Source organism: Metopolophium dirhodum, chromosome 4 (assembly GCF_019925205.1).
Source record: "Metopolophium dirhodum isolate CAU chromosome 4, ASM1992520v1, whole genome shotgun sequence".
NCBI lineage: Eukaryota > Metazoa > Arthropoda > Insecta > Hemiptera > Aphididae > Metopolophium > Metopolophium dirhodum.
In genome coordinates this window covers 30351061-30371612 of record NC_083563.1, presented here as the reverse complement: position 1 = coordinate 30371612, position 20552 = coordinate 30351061, and the positions used below count along the sequence as shown (strand labels likewise).

General features: G+C 29.4%; 2 protein-coding genes across 2 annotated transcripts; one reads left to right on the top strand and one right to left on the bottom strand.

Moving 5' to 3' along the window:
* Nucleotides 1-7401: 7401 nt before the first annotated feature.
* Nucleotides 7402-14833, top strand: LOC132943276 (centrosomal protein of 135 kDa-like). Its single transcript, XM_061012196.1, has 17 exons — nt 7402-8156; nt 8573-8740; nt 8839-9017; nt 9099-9210; nt 9881-9996; nt 10067-10226; nt 10304-10399; nt 10480-10748; nt 10811-10969; nt 11028-11236; nt 11870-12080; nt 12290-12405; nt 12479-12604; nt 12796-13147; nt 13227-13606; nt 14371-14499; nt 14623-14833. Exons 1-17 carry the CDS (start codon nt 7862-7864, stop codon nt 14645-14647), a joined length of 3102 nt encoding a protein of 1033 aa, XP_060868179.1. The 5' UTR covers nt 7402-7861; the 3' UTR covers nt 14648-14833.
* An 877-nt stretch (nt 14834-15710) lies between these two features.
* Nucleotides 15711-16883, bottom strand: LOC132943277 (mitochondrial import inner membrane translocase subunit Tim22). Its single transcript, XM_061012198.1, has 4 exons — nt 16452-16883; nt 16122-16306; nt 15976-16048; nt 15711-15904 (listed from the first exon to the last, which is right to left on the bottom strand). Exons 1-4 carry the CDS (start codon nt 16657-16659, stop codon nt 15819-15821), a joined length of 552 nt encoding a protein of 183 aa, XP_060868181.1. The 5' UTR covers nt 16660-16883; the 3' UTR covers nt 15711-15818.
* Between the last annotated feature and the right edge of the window lie 3669 nt (nt 16884-20552).

Genomic DNA, 20552 nt, shown 5'->3' with positions numbered 1-20552 from the left:
TTATTCAATAGGACGACTTATAAGATAATTAGGTACAGGTTTATATAGGTACATACCATATATTATATTACATATTATATAGGTAGAAATCTGCTTAAAACAAACGTATATTATGAAGACGGATAAATTAAAATATACTTATTTTCGATATAATACGTGAATCACGAACTTGGATAACATCTCGTATATTAGCCTTTAATAGTGTCTTAGTGCACCTACCTATATATATAAATGAATATACTATTATTTTAAGATGTTATCTTCTACATATTAAACACACTATATACAGTCTCAGATGACGGAAATCGCAGCAGATAATCGTTCGAACTACTGCGGAAGAATCAGCTTTAGGCGTCACACAATATAAATAAATATATATTAATAGCCCATATTATACCTCTATAATATATCTAATAGGTACTTCTTTTTTTTATATATACTGTTTAGGTTATACGACATTGTATTTAGAAACCACCTTCACTATAGTGTTATTATTATTATTATCGTACATCATCTCAGCTGAGGAATATTTTGTCCAGAATGTATTTAGAATATATATATAGGTATATACGCATAATTTAAATTCATTTTATATGAAACGTAAAAATTATAAAAATATATTATATTAAAATATAATTATTTATCGCTAAATAAATTCATGGCGTTTTAGCATGCTCCGGTCGTATAAATATAACTGTTATTATATTATAATATTATATATGTGTACATTTGAACCGACTACCGAGTGCAGTTTATTACGAATCTATATTACATATTATTATAGTTTAGAGTAAACGCGATAAATATTTTGTCCTTTTCCGTATAATATGATATCATTTTATAATAACATTTTGCAAGCTATGCAGGTACGATGAAATTTAAAACGACGAACGCACAAATGTTGCCAAAGGAAATGTTAACAAATCATGTCACGTGTGGGTATCGCTGGTAGAACGGTTGCCCGGTAGCCGTGTACGGCGTATTATTATATACGTTTTTGCTGTCCGGATCTTACTTTACCGAGCAAACACACGATAATAATACATTAATACATAATAATATTATATTTAAAAAGGTGGATAAGTGGATGTCGCTCTGCTGTACAGTAGGTTACAAGTGGGTCACTGTAATGGATGGTGTTAAATTTGAATTCAATGATATAATATCATTGTATAAGAAAAACGATTCTGAGCGAAAACGGTCAGTCAGCCTATGATTTTACCAAGTATATTTGATGATATTATTGTGAATAAAGTAATTTATATATAACCTATTTACGTGGAGCCTTGTTTTAAATTTTTAATCCTTAGCCATAAAAGTTAAAAATTTATAAATTTATAAATTTTTAACCACAAAATAATTAATAAATTATAAATTTGATAAATGTTGTCAAAATTTGAACTTTAAATGCTTATAAAAAAAAATTGTGCCTATGTATTTTTAATATTTTTCAACTGCTATTAGAACGACATATCAGGAGCCTTATATTAAATTTTCACGCTTTTTTACCCAACAAATAAAATTGTATTGATATATTATATAGAAAAAAAAAAAACTAAAAAAATTGAAAACTGACAATGTCCGTAAACAGCTCAAAAAGAGTCAAAATATTTTCAACATTTTATACTGTATAGAAAATGCTAATATGAACATTCAGTGAAATTTTCAAGTATCTACAGTCATTCGTTTTTTAATTACAATAAAATAAGAAAATTGTTACATGAGAAATCGAGTAAATATCAAATGTTGTAAAAATATAAATTTCAGACGCTCATAAAAATTTAATTTAAGTTTCTTCTAGACATTTTTTTTTTGATAAAGGTAGACAAACTTATGAGTAATCTTATATTACATTTTCAAATCTTAGATTTAAAAAGAAAAATTTTTATGAATTCTCAACTCAAAATAATTTGCTATTTTTCGTGATTTTTCCGTATTTTGTCAAAATTTGAACTTTAAATGCTTATAATTAAAAACTGTGACTAAGGATTTTTAATTTTTTTCATCTGCCTTTGAAACAATAACCTAGGAGCCTTCTAATAAATTTTCAAGCTTTTTTAATCAACAGATAAAATGTTATTGATATTTATAGAAAAAAAAACTAAAAAAATTGAAAACTGACAATGGCCGTAAACAGCTCAAAAAGAGTCAAAATATTTTGTAAATTTTATGGTGTATAGAACATGCTAATTTAAACATTCAGTCAAAATTTCATGTCCCTACGATCATTTGTTTTAGAGTTACACCAAAAACCAAAATCGATTTTCTCGAAAACAGATTTTGCGTAAAAATTCCCGTTTTTCCTTAATTTTTCTTTTCTTTTTCACGTCGCTTGTGAAAACTACTGTGAAATTTTAACTTTTGACCCCTCAAAGTACCAACTAGATTCACTTTCCTATCAGAAAAGTTACTATTGAAGAAAATTCATCGCTTCGCTCAGAATCTAAAATACGATTTACAATCGAACGAAATTGTTCGAATGCGCACAATTCGACGTGATATTTACTAAGCTAATATATTATCTAAGAGCTGCAGTCGTGGGTCCCCGTCGCGTATCATAATATACAGCTAATAATTAAATAATATCTATATACAATTATTTTGAATATAATATGCGTATACGCACGCTGCAGTAGACGTTTGCTGAGAAATTCCGTTCATAAATATACTGTAAAAACCAAAAATTGCATATTATAATATAACTTGATACACGTCACAGCACGTGTATACAGTGTACGTGGGTGATATAAGACGTGTCGTGCGAGAGTTCATATTTTGACTAAATTTATTAAAATGTCGAAAATTATCAATTATTGTAACTAAACAATTATAAAATGTTCAATTTTTATAGCTAAGGATTGAAAGGTTAAAACAAATATTCTCATAAACAGTTGTAACGATTGTCGTCATTGACATCGTACATTCATCCTTTTTAGTGAATTTCAAAGGTATTAAAACCAAGAATAACGTTTTAAGTTATTTTGTTGTGATTTAAAAATATTATTTGTGGATATATGAAACTTTTAGAGTATATTATTTTATTTTATAAGTCTACACAATGACATTTTCAAATGTGATTTTTTGACAAAAATGAATTTAACCTACTTTAGTAGATATCTACTAACGTCTAATACTAAAATTAATCACAATAATATCATAAAATATACCTACTTGGTAATATTATAGGCTTAAAGTCGGGTCCTATATAAATTATTATACATTCACCTGACCAAAAATACCTATCATTATTATAATATTTTATTGATATATTTGATGCGTGACAAAAACATTGCTATAGTAGTTAATACTTTGCATTGGTCCTCACAGTGGCATGTTCAGTGGAGCCCATTATTCTGTTGAAATAATTAAATATACAAAATATACACTCTAATACGTAAAAAAGAAACAATATTTTGTTTTAGTATAAACAATTTTATTAAGTTATTAACAAACAAATATAATTTTGGAATAAACTTTTTAAAGTTTGAATATAATCAAGTGTCAACGGATTGACGGCTCAAAATGGCATGAAAAATTTTATCTATACAATATACAAACGGCTCAAAGTGGCCTTTTTTTTTTTTATTATTTTTCATTATTTTTGTAACAATAAATGGCACAAAGTGGCCTAATGGGGGGGGGGGGGGGGGGTTGGGGGGGGGGGAGAAAACACCAGACAAGACACAATAAGCAGGGGGAATGGTACGTGATGGCGAGGTGCTTAAAGCAAAATAAGGCTACTGGTCACCTCTATACGTTCTCGCGGCACATCCCGCAGGCGGACGAGTGCAATGGCCAGCGCGTTTGCTCGCGGGTGACGACCATCATGACGGCGGGCGAAGTCCCGACCGCGACGGCCACGGGGTCAATGAGACGATTTGACGGCGAGCGGCTAGTGCGCGATGTTGTGCGCATCGACGACGTGCAGGTGCTGAAGACGACTGATGCGTGACGACGGCGACGGTGACCTAAAACACTGAGCGAGCAAAGGCAGCTGTTGGTGCTACGGAACCGTCGGCGACCGGAGACGTGACTCGACCGATTGCCACTGGGCAAAAATGGGAGAGGATCGTTGGACCGCGCTGCAAAAGTCCTGATCCTCTCCACGTAATTTTTGCCCTGACTCGACCGAGTCACCATCCGGTGGCCGTCCTGGAGTCGCGCATCGCCGTACCCTGAAACGTTATCCGTTTCCTCGAGTCCGGCGATGCTGACGTCCTTGTTCCTAGCTCAGCAGCTGTATCGCTCACCCGTTGTGTTTTGCAGTCTCCGCCGCCGCCGCCTTTGCGAGTCGTCTTCATGCGCTCTGCCATCGTCGTGGTACCGTCGGGGCGATATCGTTGCCCGCGCCGGTACAGCTAGCCACCGCCGTCGTCGTCGTCCACCGCTCCTGGTGTGACCGAAGCAGCCGAGTCCACGCCGAGTCGTCTTGATGGTCTCGCGTGTCGGCAACCGCGAGCGCGCGACGCTGGCAACTGCGATCTCGTCTTTCTGCGGGTGGCCGGAAAACGTATAGGGTGACTTACCGCCGGACACCATAAAGTGCTCTTTCACGTACCATTCCCCCGTCGCCGCCGTCTTGTCTTGGTGTCTTCGTCTGGGGGGAGGGGATGACTACACTGCCGGCTTCAAGCTTTCCGGCAACAACCACACAGCAGCAGGCGCTTTACGCTCTTCCACGTGGCGGCGATAAACCGCCTTGTCCTACTACGTGTCTTTATCTTAACTGCTGCAGTGGTTGTTCCCGGTTCTATTTCCCATTTCAATGTAGTCATTTCCTCTTCTTCATCAGACGGAATTGTGTCCGCCTTTTGATTGTCAACCAGCATGCTATCGTCACCAATGCATTCGGCGACAGCATCATTTTCCTCAAATAACCATTTAATAGCATGTAGAACCTCCTGCTCTTCATCGTCGAGTGTTCGCTCTAAACATTTTACTTCCGGTTGGAACTCTTCGTCTTCTATTGCCATGACCCATGTTTCGACGCGTTCTACAACATGAATCATCACAATCTCTTCCACGAAGTCGCTAGTGATGGCCATTTTGATTTTTGGTCTATTCAGGTCGGACGTTAAATTGCAAGTGAACTCGAAGTTCGATACAAAATCAGTTTACTCGAAAAATGCAAGCATTTCCCAGACGACGGGTACACAGCGACGCGAGTATGGTTGTTACGAAGTCGTTTGTTCTAATCAACAATCGTTAGGATTTCGGTCCCGTTTATTTTTCCAAGACCATTATTAATGATATATACGCGTTGTTATAATATATTAAACTATAATATTTGAACAAGGATTTGATTCGTATTATATATACTGCAGAACTGCAGTGCTCATTTTATACTTTCACGTTAAGTATTTTAGATTCCGAGTGAAACAATAGATGTACATTGATTTTACAATGGTGTGTGTTTTATTTTGTGTATGCTTACAAGTTTTATAGTAAAAAAATGATTCAATCTTCAATTCTAAGGGACAAGGGTGATTTCTGAAACGAAATTGTATTTAGTCGGAGCCCATTGAGAGATCTATATTGAAATTTATTTTTACCTACCTGTCATCGTTTATCTATTATCTGCAGTTAGAACTTGGAATAGTTCAATAATTCCATGAGATATTTATTCTTAAAAAAGAAACAATATTTTGTTTTAGTATAGTCAATTTTATAGTGTATTCAACAAATAACAAATGTAATTTTGCAATATATCTATTATAGTCTGAAGTACAATCTAAAGTGTAAATAGTTTGACAGCTCAAATAAGTGGCCTAATCTTGAACAATTTTTAATATATAAACGGCTCAAAGTGGCCTTTTTTTTTTACATTTTTATCATTTTTTTTATTTTATTATTTAAGTTATTTTTTTTATCATTTTTTTATAATTTTTGAAATATAATAAACGGCACAAAGTGGCCTAATGGGGGGGAAAAAAAAACACTAGACAAGACACAATAAGCAGGAGGAGTGGTACGTGATGGCGAGGTGCTTGCATAAAGCAATAATAAGGCTACTGGTCACCTCTATACGTTCTCGCGGCACATCCCGCAGGCGGACGAGTGCAATCGCCAACGCGCTTGCTCGCGGGTGACGACCATCATGACGGCGGGCGAAGTCCCGACCGCGACGGCCACGGGAGCGATGAGACGATTTGACGGCGAGTGGTTAGTGCGCGATGTTGTGCGCATCGACGATGTGCATGTGCTGAAGACGACTGATGCGTGACGACGGCGACGGTGACCTAAGACACAGAGCGAGCAAAGGCAGCTGTTGGTGCTACGGAATCTGAAAAGAATATTGAATAAGATACCAAATAATTAATAATATCATTTTTCACATTTTCGTATAATAATTATAAATTAAATAATATACTGACCTTCAAAAATATTTTTATGCACAAGAAATCGTTCCTTTAAATTACTTATAAATGAATCAATATAAGGAATTGCTATTGTTATTCTATAATAATCTTCTGGACAAACCGATTCCACGTCTGAAAATTGATTTGCACGGTTCTGTTGTCTTTTATTTAACCGTTTTAATATTAAAGATCCATAAGCACGATTTTTTTTATGAATACTTTAAGTTCAAATTTTGACAAAATGTATCAAATCTCAAAAATTTTCAAATTATTTTGTAGTCAAAAAATTATAAAATGTTCAATTTATATATCCAAGCATAGAAAATTTAAAACAAGGATTTTCATAAATGTAACCAAAAAATCTAAATATTATATAAACTAAGTTATTATTACAGTCACTTTAAGTTAAAATGTGGACAAAACTACATATTAAAATCAAGAATAATGATTTTAGGTATTTTGTTGTAATTTAAAATATTATTCGTGGATACTTGAGACTTTTGTAGTAGTAAATTTTTATTACATTTATTTATTTCATTTCATATATATATATGAATAGTGAATACTATATATAATACATATGAATACTGGGCCCCACTGAGAAAACCTGCGAAGGAACCCAAAACAAAATACAAACACACAACGATATTTTCAAATGTAATTTATTTGGCAATATTTAATTTAATCTACTTAAGTATACTAATGCTTAATAGTAAGATAAATTACTTGAATCACAATAATATAATATCTTACAATTTACTTAGTAATATTATAGGCTGACAGCCCGTCTTCGCTTATATAGAATCGTTTTTCGTGTACAATGATTATAGAATTCTAATTTAACACATTCATTAATCATTACAGTGACACTCTAAACACCCAAATGTACAACAGAACGTTACCCACTTGCCCGCTTTTTTAAAATTTTAAATTGTCTTATCTCAACGTTTTATCAATATTAAAATAGTCGTTATTTTCTTACATTTTGTTATCAACAAAAATATATTTTAAACTTACACATAGATAAATAGATTAGGTCGATGAGGCACAGATTAAATTAAATAACTGTGGAGTGTGGATGAGGTTTATAATGTCCCGTCCGATCCGACCACGATTTAAGACAGATTTTGAATTTCTATCCACTATTTTCCATAGTGTAATAGTGGCATAGAAGTCTGATTTAAGATCTCCGAGTCCCGACAGTCGGACTGCATTATCACGGAAAACAATTCAACAATGCTGAAGAGCACTACATCAGTAAACAAAATGAACAGTTTTAAAATCAATATAAATCTACAAAAGGTCATTTAATAATTTATAAATTACTATATTTTAATTTTTACAAGACATACCTACCTATTTTGGATATTCAATTTTGGAAGATAATAGAAATCTATTATTATAATGTTTTACAATATTTATAACTTAATAAATGAATAAAAAATATCCAGATAAACTATTTTGTGATTGTAATTGAATTTAATATAAAAGTTGATTTTAAAATGAATCAACCTGAACAAAATGAACGTTTTGAATCAATAAGATATCAATTGGATGCTCTTGGATATCGACAATATATGCCACTCGATTCTATTGGTCTTGTTAGTCAGCTAATTGGAGACTTATTACATACAACCAACAGTTTAAAACAGTACAAAAATATAGCTCAAAACACACTTGAGGTTGCTCGAAATTTAGAAGCAAAATCAGCACCGTATTTACGAGATAATTGTTCACTTATTCAAGAGCATAACGAATTGCAATCAAAATTAAAGAAAGAACTTGAATATGTTAAGAGTAAGCACTATTCTGTTTTTTAATTTAGTTTTAAATTTTATTTGAAAACTACTTGAGTGTAACATCTATGTTGTTTGTTGTCTTTTTCATTCAATCATATTTCTTTGCCCAATTTTCACATGATAACTTTTTGCATGACAATGACAATTCATAATATTAATATAATAGTTATTTTAAATATTGGTACTTAAACTAAGTAGGTATAATATAGTTTTTAATTAAATAAAATTATTTTTAAAAAATAGATGGTATATTTTCTAATTAGTAAATACTGAAATGATTAATGTTTCCTTAGTTTTAACAATTTTACTATAGTTTATATGGAATGACATGGACAACAAAATATATGACTGACATTCAAAAAACCTTATTATTTATTAAGTATTCAATCATTAAAACTATTTTTTTATTTTCAGTACTTGAAAATAAAATTGGTATCTTGGAAAGTGAAAAAAAAGAATGGAAACAAGAAAATGAAAAACTTAATAAAAAAGTTGAACATTTGGAAGATGAAGCAATTATAAAAAATGCAAAACTTTTAGAGTTGGGAAATCTTTTTCTGATACCACAACTTGAAACTAAAAGTATTTATTATACTTTAATAATTTGTAGGCTTGTAGCCATTCAATATTATCTATTTTATTGCATTATATTTATCTACCAATATTTATTACTATTTCAGGTAAAGAATTTAAGTCGCTTAGGCCTTTAATACAAATTGATCACTCAGATAATTATAAAAATGGAGAAGAAAATAAAGAAACTATACATAAGGAAAATGATATTTTAAAGAAAAGAGTAAAAGAATTATATAGAGAAACTGTACACTTAAAAAAAAATATCAAGCATACAAAATGTCAGGTAAAAATAGTCATGTTAATAACACAATTAAAAACAAATATAAACATAATATATAAATAATATATGTTATGCATGTATTAGTCCAGTAAATATTCACCTAAACAACAAAGTCAAATGATAAAAAATGATGCAGAATCTGATACTTTTATCGATATGAGAGCTGATAACGAAGTACTTCGAAGACAATTGGATGGTAATAAATTAAAAATCAATTTATTTTAGGACCAAGTTACTTTACACAAAGAAACTTCCATTAGCACTTCTGTGAATTGCTTTCCAAACTAAAATAATTATTCCAATAACTGATATTTTTTTTATAAAATACCAAATTTTCTGGATACACCATTATAAATATAATAGAATATTAATTCTGAATATAGTACACAAAAACAACTTTTTTCTCAAATTATTTAAAGTAAATTAAAAGTAATATCACTTTCTACTTGGTAGGTATACCTATATCATTTGATCACTGTTCAGGTTAAACCAATGGTCAGATAGTAACTTCTAGTGAGATACATTTAAAATATTTTATTGAGCTTCAGAGAAAATTTGTTCTCAATAGCTGGTTTTAAAAAATAAACTACTCGTAAAATCTATAAATGATAATGTATTATTTTTAACTAAAATATTATAAAAGCATCACATTAAAACTTTCAATCTTTTAATAAGAATAAAATCAATCTCAAAAAAGATTAACTATATATTATGTCGATTATTATATTATAGTATGATATTTTGACAGTCCAATTTAGCCTTCTATAATCCGCAAAATGCCAAGCCATAAGTTAAACTAATGATTTTATAACGTACATTGGTGGTTTATATTATAATCTATGTTTTGTTTTTTTTTGTTTATATAGAGGTATTGGCAAATCATAGTGAAGCAATGTTTCATTTAACCAGAGTAACTGAAGAAAAAAAATCTCTTCAACGTTCCCTTAATGAGTATATCAACAACCATTGTAATTGTGATAAGGTGATTAAATTTACTTTGTTGAATATAGTTTTAAGTACTTGATAGGGCTAATTTTTATTTTTATTTGTAGGACATGAGTGTTATATTGGAAAACAATACGCGTTTGTTAGAACTAAAAACAAAAAATCAGTCTCTGGAATCTGAAATATGTGATTATGAAAATAAACTTAAAAAGGCTCTGAATGATCAAAAACAGCTTTTAGAAAAAATAAACTTCTCCAAAAATATAGGTTAGTTTTAAATTAAAATGTATTGTAGTAATGATTAGTGAAATGCAATTTATTGATTCACTTTTTTTTAAATACAGAAACTGAGTTAATGTCAGAAATAGAAAAAATATCTGAGGAAAAGCATTTACAGTTACAAAAAATATCACAGCTTGAACAAAATATACAAAAATCAAGTATATTACTTAGTTATACTTACTATACATTAATATTATAATAAATATATATTTATATATTATTATTTTTTTTATCTTAGAATCAGAAAAAAATTACAAAACTAAGTCATGGCAAGAAAATAAATGTTGTACATGTTCCAATGTGTCTGTAGATGAACTCAAACGAACCTTTGATGCAGAACGAAGAGATTATGAGAGAAAATTAGAAAAATTAATGAAATCTCAACTTGATCCATTAAGACATGAAAAGAGGTCAAGTGATTTAGAAATAGCAGTGAGTAAACTACGAGCAGAACGAGATGAATACTTATATGAAATCAACTGCTTAAAGAAACAACACAATGCAGAAGTAATCTAAGAAATTATTTATCACACCTTTTATACATAATATATTGACATTTATTTTTCTAGATTTTAGATTTTAAAAGAAAAATAGAAGAAATGAAAAGAGAAGTGTATGAACGATCAGACAGACAAAACATTTTAAAGCTCAAAAGAGACAAAGACGAGTTAGCTGAAGAAATAATTGGTTTAAAAAAAGAAGTTGAATTCTTAAATTCTCAACTTAGGGTCAGTAACATAAACCATTAATGTTATTGATGTTCGGTAATTAAGTTTTTTTTTATAGAAAACTAGAGAATCTGTAAAAAATAATGAATACAATGAAAGGGAATATGTTAAACAATTGGAAGATGAAAAACACCAGTTAATTGAAAAACAACGTTCACTTACTTGGGAAAGTGCCAATAAACAACGAGAATCAGAGAAATATCATAGAGAAATTTCTCATTTAAAAGCAGAGTTAAAAAGACTTACTGCCATGATGGATGATCAAAAGTAAATTTTTACTGATTGTTGACATTAGCATTTTCTATACACGATAATTTTTTCAAAAAATAATGATTTGTTTTGAACTGTTTACGGACATTTTCAGTTTCCAATTTTTTTAGTTTTTTTTTTTTTAATGTCAATAAAATTTTATTTATTGGATAAAAAAGGTTGAAAATGTAATATAAGGCTCTAAATATATTGTTACAAAGTCATTTGAAAAATATTAAAAATCCAGTTACAATTTTTTTTATAAGCATTAAGGTTCAAATTTTGACAAACGGCTTACAAATCACAAAAATGTGCAAATTATTTTGAGTTAGAAATTCCTAAAAATTGTCTTTTTAAATCTAATATTTAAAAATGTAATACAAGATTCCTTATAAAATTATCTACCTTTATCAAAAAAAAAAAAATGTCTATAAGAAAGTCAAATTAAATTTATAAGATCGTTTGAAGTTATTTTCTTAACTTATTTTGTTGTAATTCAAAAACAAATAACTGTAGACACTTGAGATTTACATCATATATTTATTTTATCAATTCCTATACTTGATAAAATTTTTCAAAATATTAGTACCCCTGGACCCCTCCTGTAAATTCCCCAATCCGTTAAAGTATACTAATTTAACTGATAACTAGATGTTGTCAAGATCGTCTTGAACGGACTCTGCAATCCACACAGTTTGCTCAAAGTGCTACTGAAGAACAATTAGAACGTGCACAGGTTCGAATAGAAGAATTAAAACTCATAAACAATAAACTTAATGATCAATTAATTGATGAACAACAAGAACGACATAAATCTCACAATAACACAATGGCTATTGACCATCAACGTGATACTCTAACGGTTAGTATAATATCATTTCAATTTATAAAAAACAATATTTAAAAATATTATATTTAACTATAATGGTTTCTCTATCAACAAATAAAGTGTGATTCATGATCAAACTATTTATAAAAGGTTCATGTATTAGGTATTTATTTTTAACTATTTCATGGGATTTTAACAACTACATGACATACATTTTATAAGTTTAAATGTTTTAATTTAAGAATGAATTGGAAAAAAAAACCAAGCGTATTCTCCATCTAGATTCATTAGTTACTGATAAAGAAAAACAAATTCAAATGTTACATTCAAAACTAACGGATGCTGCTAAAAAAATTGGGTAAAAATAGCTTTTAATTTTTACTCAAATATATTATTGTGTTCACTAAGTAATTGTGTATTGTATTCAACAGTAACGCTTTAAGTTCACAATCAGAAACTGAAAAGATGTGTGATAGTTTAAAACTAGAACTTTCTAATATTAAAGCAGAGTATAAATTAATTGAAAGTAACTCTGGTAGCCAGCAAAAAGAAAAGAAGTAAGTATACAAAATATTAGATTTTATACCAATTTTTAGTATTTACCTTATTTGACCAACATAAATCAAAATAAATAATAATATGTATGAAATTATTAAATAATATCCTTGCTTTTGTGTTAAAAGCATTTATATACATTATTTTACTATTTGTTTTTATTACTCTTGAATAATAAGATTTGTCTTTTTAGGAGACTTCAAAATGATTTAGATATGGTAGTTCAAGATAATAAAGTCTTGCGTGCCGAATTAGAAGCATCTAAAAAACAAGCTGAAGATTTAAAAATGCAGTTACAAGTATACGTATTAGAAATAAGACGAGTGGAAGAGATACTTGAAGTGAAAGAATCTGAAAGGGATGAAATATTAGAACAATTTAAAACATTAAATTGTGAGGCCACTCAGTTAGAAAGTAATAACTACAGCCTCGAAAGTGAAGCCAAATCTACCAAAACCCTTCTCAGAGAAAAGGAACATAGAATGTCTGATTTGGAACGTAAACTTGTGGACAAAGAAGATCTTATATCCAGTTATGAATCACAAGTAAAATACCGACTACAATTCGAAATTAAACTACCAACAGTTGATTATAATTGTACAAATTTATTTTTTTTGTCTATAGATATCTAACCTGACTCATCAAATAGTATCATTAGAATCTCAATTGTCTTCTGGAAACGACCGCATTTCTAAATTGGAACAAGACTTACAGGCTTGCAGAGAAATATGTTCAAGTGTAGATTCAGCTAAGTTTAATTTGAATGAACGTTTAGGCCATGTTGAAAATTTACAGCACAAAGCTGAAGAAGAACGTTTACGACTAGCAGATGAACTAACTATGGTGAACACACAGCTAGAAAGAGAACGGTCAAAAATAACCACAATAGAAGCAGTATTGAGTGATTCTAGGCAAGAATGTATGAAATTAACCATTTCCAAAAATGATTTAAAAGAAAGGCTAGAAGATAGTGAACAAAAATCAAAAAATCTTGGAGAATATTTGTATGTATAAAAAAAAAATTTATTGTAATCAGGGCTTAAAATGTGTGTTTTAGGAGTATTGGTTTAGTAATCATCCAATAAAACCCATCTTAATTTTTTTGCCACCAAAGTAGTGACAAGAGCGACAAATAATTTGCACTATATCCAAAATTGAGTCCTTAATGATAGTAATATAACTGGTTGAAACCAATATTCATTTTAACTTTTCAGATGGTTAAAACTTACAAACTGGTTTTTTAATCCCTGGTTGTAATAATATTTTTATCAATGGAAGATTCCTAAAAAACATTCCAACATCATGTGATTTTCTGTTTTTGTCGAACACACACGCGACATAGGATTTTAGATGTATCTTTTTCCAAACATACCAATTGATTTAATGAAGTGATAATAATTCTGAAAACAGATTTGAATTTGAAGTCAAGTCTACTTGAAATCGACTTTCCCACATATTTAATATTATCCCCCAAATTCCTAAAAATGTCATATTAAAAAAAAATGTTTGTATTTAAACTTTTGGAGAAGTTAAAATCATAAAATCAAAAATGTGGGAAAGTCGATTTTAAGTAGACTTGACGACAAATTCAAATCTATTTTTAGAATTCTTATTGCTTCATTAGATCAATTGGTATGTTTGGCAAAAACACATCTAAAATCCTATGTCGCGTGTGTGTGTTAGACAAAAACAGAAAATCACGGTATCAAATCCCCTTAAATAAATTCATTACTATTAGTAGTATCCTATAAAATTGTAAATATTATAGGGAAAGAACAAAAAACGAATTGGTCATGTGTCGCTCTACAATAACAGGTTTTGAAAAAGAAATAAGCTCATTAAAAAGACAGCTTAATGATGTAAAATTTGAAAAAGCAAAGTTAGAACAAGCTAGAAGGTAAGGATATGATTATTTATATAACTCTTCAAATAATGCTTTATTTATTGTAAATGGCCTATTGGGCCAGCTCTTTCAAAAGTATTATAATTTATTGACCAATATGATTTATATTTTTTTTAGGGAGTATCACAGCACAACATTATGATAATACCTATATAACAATAAATAATTTAATTATTTTGATACACAATTTACTTTTACACTTTATATTTTTATTTTAAATGTTGTAAATGTTTAATAGTATAATATTATTTATTTTATTTCTCATTATTATAAGGACTGTAAACTCTAATAAACCACACTTAAACAAAAAAAAAAATTGTTTGAATTTTATTTTGGAAATATGATAGAATTTAATTTTAACAACTTTTGATAGACCAGAGAAATAAGTTAATAAATTAAAAGTTATAATTAGGTTGTAATAAATCATACAAGTAAATAAAAACAAAAATTATGATTAATAATAAAAAAGCGAGCAAGTGGGTAATACTCTGCTGTACAGTCACAGGTGTGGTAATCAGTGTAATAATAATAATAATAATGAAAGTAATAAGCAGAAAATGCATTTATTGAGTATTTATATATAAATTTACATTTTTTTTATTTATACAAAATACTTTTTCTATTTTATTTCCACTGATATTTACTCATTCTCTTTAATTTCAATATCTGTTTTGTTGATTTACAATGTTGAAGTCATAATCGGAATGTATTGTACCATCTTTATAAATTATTACATTTTAAAGGAGTATTGAACTGTTAGGTCATAGGACACCTATACTAGGGCTGGCGATATTTTCAGGATACCGGTATTTACCGGTTTTTAAAAAATACCAATATCAGGTATTTTTGCTATTTAAGAATACCAGTATACTGTGAATTGGTAATTACCGTGCCATGGTAATTACCAAAAATACCATATACCTACATTTATTATTTTTATATAATCGTAATGACATAATATAATAGCCAAATCCTAGGTTGAAAACTTTTAAACACTAAATCAAACTATGTACTATAAATTTACTGAGGTTATGGTATTTTGATAATGACCGAGGTACGAATCATACAATATTTTCGGTAATACCGTAGATACCGAAGTAGTAAATAAATACCGGATACCGGTATCAAAATTTGAATTACCGCCAGCCCTAACTTATACTGGTAAATATAACTTTATAATTTATAATAAAATAAAAATCAGTACAAAAAAAAATAATTCTGTGTTTTATTTTTACTACAATAATATTAAAGAATCTACTTACACTCTATTTACAGCAATAAAATAAATTTTACTTAAAACTATTTAACAATATTTATGATGAATTACGCATATAATAATCAATTGCAGTGGAAAATGTAGCAAAACCTAATGCACCAAGTAAACCTGCTTTGGCTCCAGCTAAAATAAAAATATTTTCATTAATCATATTATATTTATATATGTACATAACTATAATTTAAAATTTTTACCTCTAAATCCTATTAATCCGCCAGTTATTCCACCTGCATAAGTACCGTTTTTCCAGTCGGATTGACCTCTATACTATAAAATGAGTTTAAAAATGAATACATTGAATAATAAACACAGGGCATGCTTTTCATTATTAAATACTCACCGTTTCTACAATGCATTCAATGCCTGAGAAGACGGCTCCAAGTAAAGCAAAGTTTTTTGCGTAACCAAGAGAAGAAGTTTTCATTTCACGTATAATTTCTTTAACTGTTTCTTGCTGACCCGGTGGTTTTATTTGTGGATTTACACTAGAAGTAAAAAGACCAATGGCTCCACCAAGAGCAAAACCTATAAAACTCAAATTAATAAATATCTTTCTTGTTAAAATTTAAATAACAATAAGAATAACTAAATACAGGATACATTTTAAACATTGACCTATTATTGATACATTGTACTTAAAATAAGGTACACAAAAATCTATTTGTATTACCCATTACACCGCTTAGAATGCACTTAAATGCACAACTTTCGGTTATTGAGTCCAAAGTTTTTTCTTCTACCGATTTTACTACTGGCCGTCCCATTACATTTGGCATCATGATTTTTTCTCGAAATTGATCATTGTTAAATATTCGATTAACGAATTGATGTAAAACTTCTTCTTGTGACATATTAGTTTTCTCCTCGTTATTAGACATTTTTCACAATCTATTATACCAATGTAATATTTGTGTCAAGATACTTCAACACCTATTGTTTAATATTAAGCTAACATGAAAAATAATTGTATTTACAAAAGCTTTAGACATTTGAAACTTCAATAGTTAATACTATAATATTCAAATATTTAAACGAAAAATGTGCGGGGTGCAAACTGCAAAATGAAAATATTTTATATTAAATGTTTTTTTTTTACTTTTTTATTAGTTTGTGATAACATTTTGATAACAGCAAAATGTAATCACGGTCCCAAGGTGTATTGATAAGCTGGTGTCGTCACTTGTTTGAAAACTTGATTGAACATTTTACTACAGATAGTCGTCACCACCGGGAGCGCTATATGTCCTATAGAGGCCGATGAACGAACGTTTTAGTACACCAAAGCCATAGAAAATTGAAAATATATTATGATTTAAGGAATAATATTCAAAATTGTTCATTGCATAATGACTGCTATGTTCTAAATTATTTGTATGCATGTATTTAAATACTTTCTTTTTATCAAATACAATTATTAATATTATTAAATATTGTCATTTTTAAATTTCTCATTACAAAAAAGATATATGAAAAATGTAAGTGTTAATTATTCACTAAATTATCATACATAATGCTTTCAAAGTATTACAATTAACAAATAATAATTATTAATTAATATATTGATTTTAAATACAATAGAATATAATAGAAGATATCTTTTATTATCTATGTGGCTTATATACAGCATAATTACATATTATTTTATACATGGCTAAATAATATATTTAAATATATTTAGCCATGATTTTATATGGCGCCGTGTAGGTACATACAATCTACCATAACCATAGTGCATAATATTATAAATTATAGTATACATGAAAAATGTATTATAATAAGGCATTAATATTATAATATAGAAATTATAATACAATTTTGATTTAAGAGGATACTACACCCTGTGTTTTAATTATTATATAAATCCACCTTTTTAACGTACCAAATTGTACGTTCTAAAAAATCCATTTAACTGTTTTATATTTAATATTCGAGTAAATCGACCTTATTATTAAATTTAAAATTAAAAATATTACCTGCAAGTGAATCACAGGTTTTTATTTTTATATGTACCTTTTTTAATTTGAAAGCGAATTATGGACATTTTAAATAGGTAGCACCTACATTTTACACTCGGTTTCAGGACAATTTGTTCAACAGTGCACCGAATAAATAGTCTTACGGTACTGATAAAATGCAAACCTCATTTGAAAATAAGGTGGAGAATCACGTTAATTACCAAATATACAGGTGATTAATGTTCTAGACCAGATATGCACGTGAATCTCAAATACTACAATTTGAAACATGATGTACCTTGGCAAGCCCGGATTAAGGGGGGGGGGGTCCCCCGAGCCTCGATAGTTAGAAATGTATTTAAGGGCCTCAGATTTGTCCATTATAACATTTCATAAATCACCTAAAAAAATCGATGATTATTTAGCGAGGAAAAAAGCTTGTAAATTATAATTTATAAATAAAGTGATTGAAAATTTAAGTGATTCATTATTTATTGTTATGTACGATGTACCTATAATACCTATGTATATTTATTATAACAGGTACCTAATATTAAATAATATATACACTATTATTTTTTTTTTCGTACAGGGGCCTCATTTAAAACTTTGGCCCCTGGGCCTCGAAAAGTCTTAATCCGGGCTTGTACCTAGGTATTTTTAAAAATAGAAAAATGTATTATTATTTATTAATTTGTACAAGTTGTACTGTCATGACATTTACTGTTACACAACTTTTCAGCCCCACGGCAGGCATAACGTTTATTGTTGCAACCAGTCTTGCAATGGTAACGCTGGTACCCTCGAGGGCCCGCGACAGAATTATTGTCTATTACTAGCGGCTTGCCTCGGTGTCAACTGTCTACCATCTGCTAATTTGATCACATTGTCAATGTCTAATAGATTTTCTTCGCAAGAAGCTATTTCTTAAAATAGTATAATTAATAATCGTGCATATTTAATTTTATTTTTATGCATTAAATCAGGGCACTCCCCGCAAGCTCAAATTTCTAGAAAATTGTATATTGTTAAAAAAAAAAACATATTATAATATCGAAAGTTTTCTGTAATTTTTGACTTAGCCGAGCTCCCAACCATGGCTCTGGAGCCGCCCCTGCATTAAATGCTTATAATATATCATCATTTTGTAGTAAAATAAAATTATATGCGCGTAAAATAACGAATATATTTTTGATAAACAAAAAAAAAAACGGTATTTGGTCAAGACATCAAGTGTTACATGACAATTTTCTAACTGTGTAGGTGGTACTCGAATATAAAAAGGTTGAGAACCGCTACCTATATAGACTATATAATTATACACATACATATTTATATACATTGTACGTAGTTACCTATAGACTCGTGAATGTGATATTTTAGTGGCTATTATTATTATTATTATTATTATTATTGTAAGGACATGCGAAGCACAAGCGTACTTCTATAACTCTAGCTGTTTATCAATCACATTATATAGGTGCATTAAATGCTAAACTAAGCGAAAAACACCGTTACATATTTCCAATAGGTATATTATATATTTATATTAATATGTAGGCATGTATAACTATTAAGTGACAATCAAGTCAATTGAATGGAATAGTTGGGTCGTAAATTGTGTAGATATACATAATATATATGTATATAATATATATGTGATATACCTCTGTGTAAAGGTATATCTATATAAATGCTTTCATACAAAGCCATGTGGTTTAAACTACGCTCGTATACTGCTTTGTATACTGTAAGAAGAGACTATTGATAACTAATATCCAATAAATTATTTCACTAACAATGTGTAAATTGGTCACAGAGACTCTGAAAGTGTGGCTAATATGTCTGCCACACACAAATAAATGAACAACATATGCTACATGAAAGTATAGGTAATGAAAAATAACAGTACTCAACATTTGATAACTTTCATGGTTTTAATATAGACTACGGTGGCCTAAAATCAGTATTTTTAACACATGAAAAATAAACTGACATTTTAGAGGATGACAGGTGATCCTGCGAGCCGTTTAATAAATTCAAGTTTTGGTGTTTTACTTTTACCCACTCTTTATTGGGATTGTCCGAAGTCACCCACGTTTGGTAATAATTAAGACGATTTAACACTACAGTATGAGATCAATTAGTTACTTAACAATTTGAACGTATAGGTACCAATTACCATTGGTTTTATAATAGTATATTATAAAATCAATGCAATTACCAATTAACACAGACAAGTTAACGGGTATAGGTAACCGAAAACCGCAATCAAATATTTCTATTCATATACATCATTATGTCATTAATAAATATTATTTTCTATGAGGTTATAATAGATATTAACGTAGAGTATCAGTTTTCAACTTTTATTAAACGTGTAATATTATAAGGTAACTAAAAAAAACATGGTGTTGTCCGAAGTCACCCCTTTTTACGGTTGTCATTAGTACAAGAATCTTTGGTTCAGACATTTTTGTGTGGGTGGGACAAGGTAACTACCTATAATATCGTTTTTCTATTTAGTTATTACCATTACCTAAGCATTTTAGCTTTTTGCACTTAACAGTCTGCTGTTCAATTGTACTGTGTGTCTGAAAGTCTATTACACTGCATGACTGTATACTGTTACTGCACTTATAGTAATTATTAATTAACAAATTGAAAGTAATTTTGAAGTAATAAGGGTAATTAGGAAAATGAAAATGGCTGAATATGAAGGTGCCGATGAATCTATTGTACAATAATAGAGAGACAATTTGCAATTTAAATGTATAACAGAATAGTCAGTAATTACAGTTATTGAAAGTATGGAA

Bases quoted from the DNA above. Each gene is read 5' to 3' on its own strand.
- LOC132943276 (XM_061012196.1), top strand. From the start codon at position 7,862: ATGAATCAACCTGAACAAAATGAACGTTTTGAATCAATAAGATATCAA. The intron at 9,997-10,066 runs GTGATTAAATTT...TTTTATTTGTAG, and splicing joins ACCATTGTAATTGTGATAAG to GACATGAGTGTTATATTGGA. The intron at 14,500-14,622 runs GTAAGGATATGA...TATTTTTTTTAG, and splicing joins AAGTTAGAACAAGCTAGAAG to GGAGTATCACAGCACAACAT.
- LOC132943277 (XM_061012198.1), bottom strand. From the start codon at position 16,659: ATGTCTAATAACGAGGAGAAAACTAATATGTCACAAGAAGAAGTTTTA. The intron at 16,049-16,121 runs GTGAGTATTTAA...CTCATTTTATAG, and splicing joins TTGAATGCATTGTAGAAACG to TATAGAGGTCAATCCGACTG. The intron at 15,905-15,975 runs GTAAAAATTTTA...TTTTTATTTTAG, and splicing joins CGGATTAATAGGATTTAGAG to CTGGAGCCAAAGCAGGTTTA.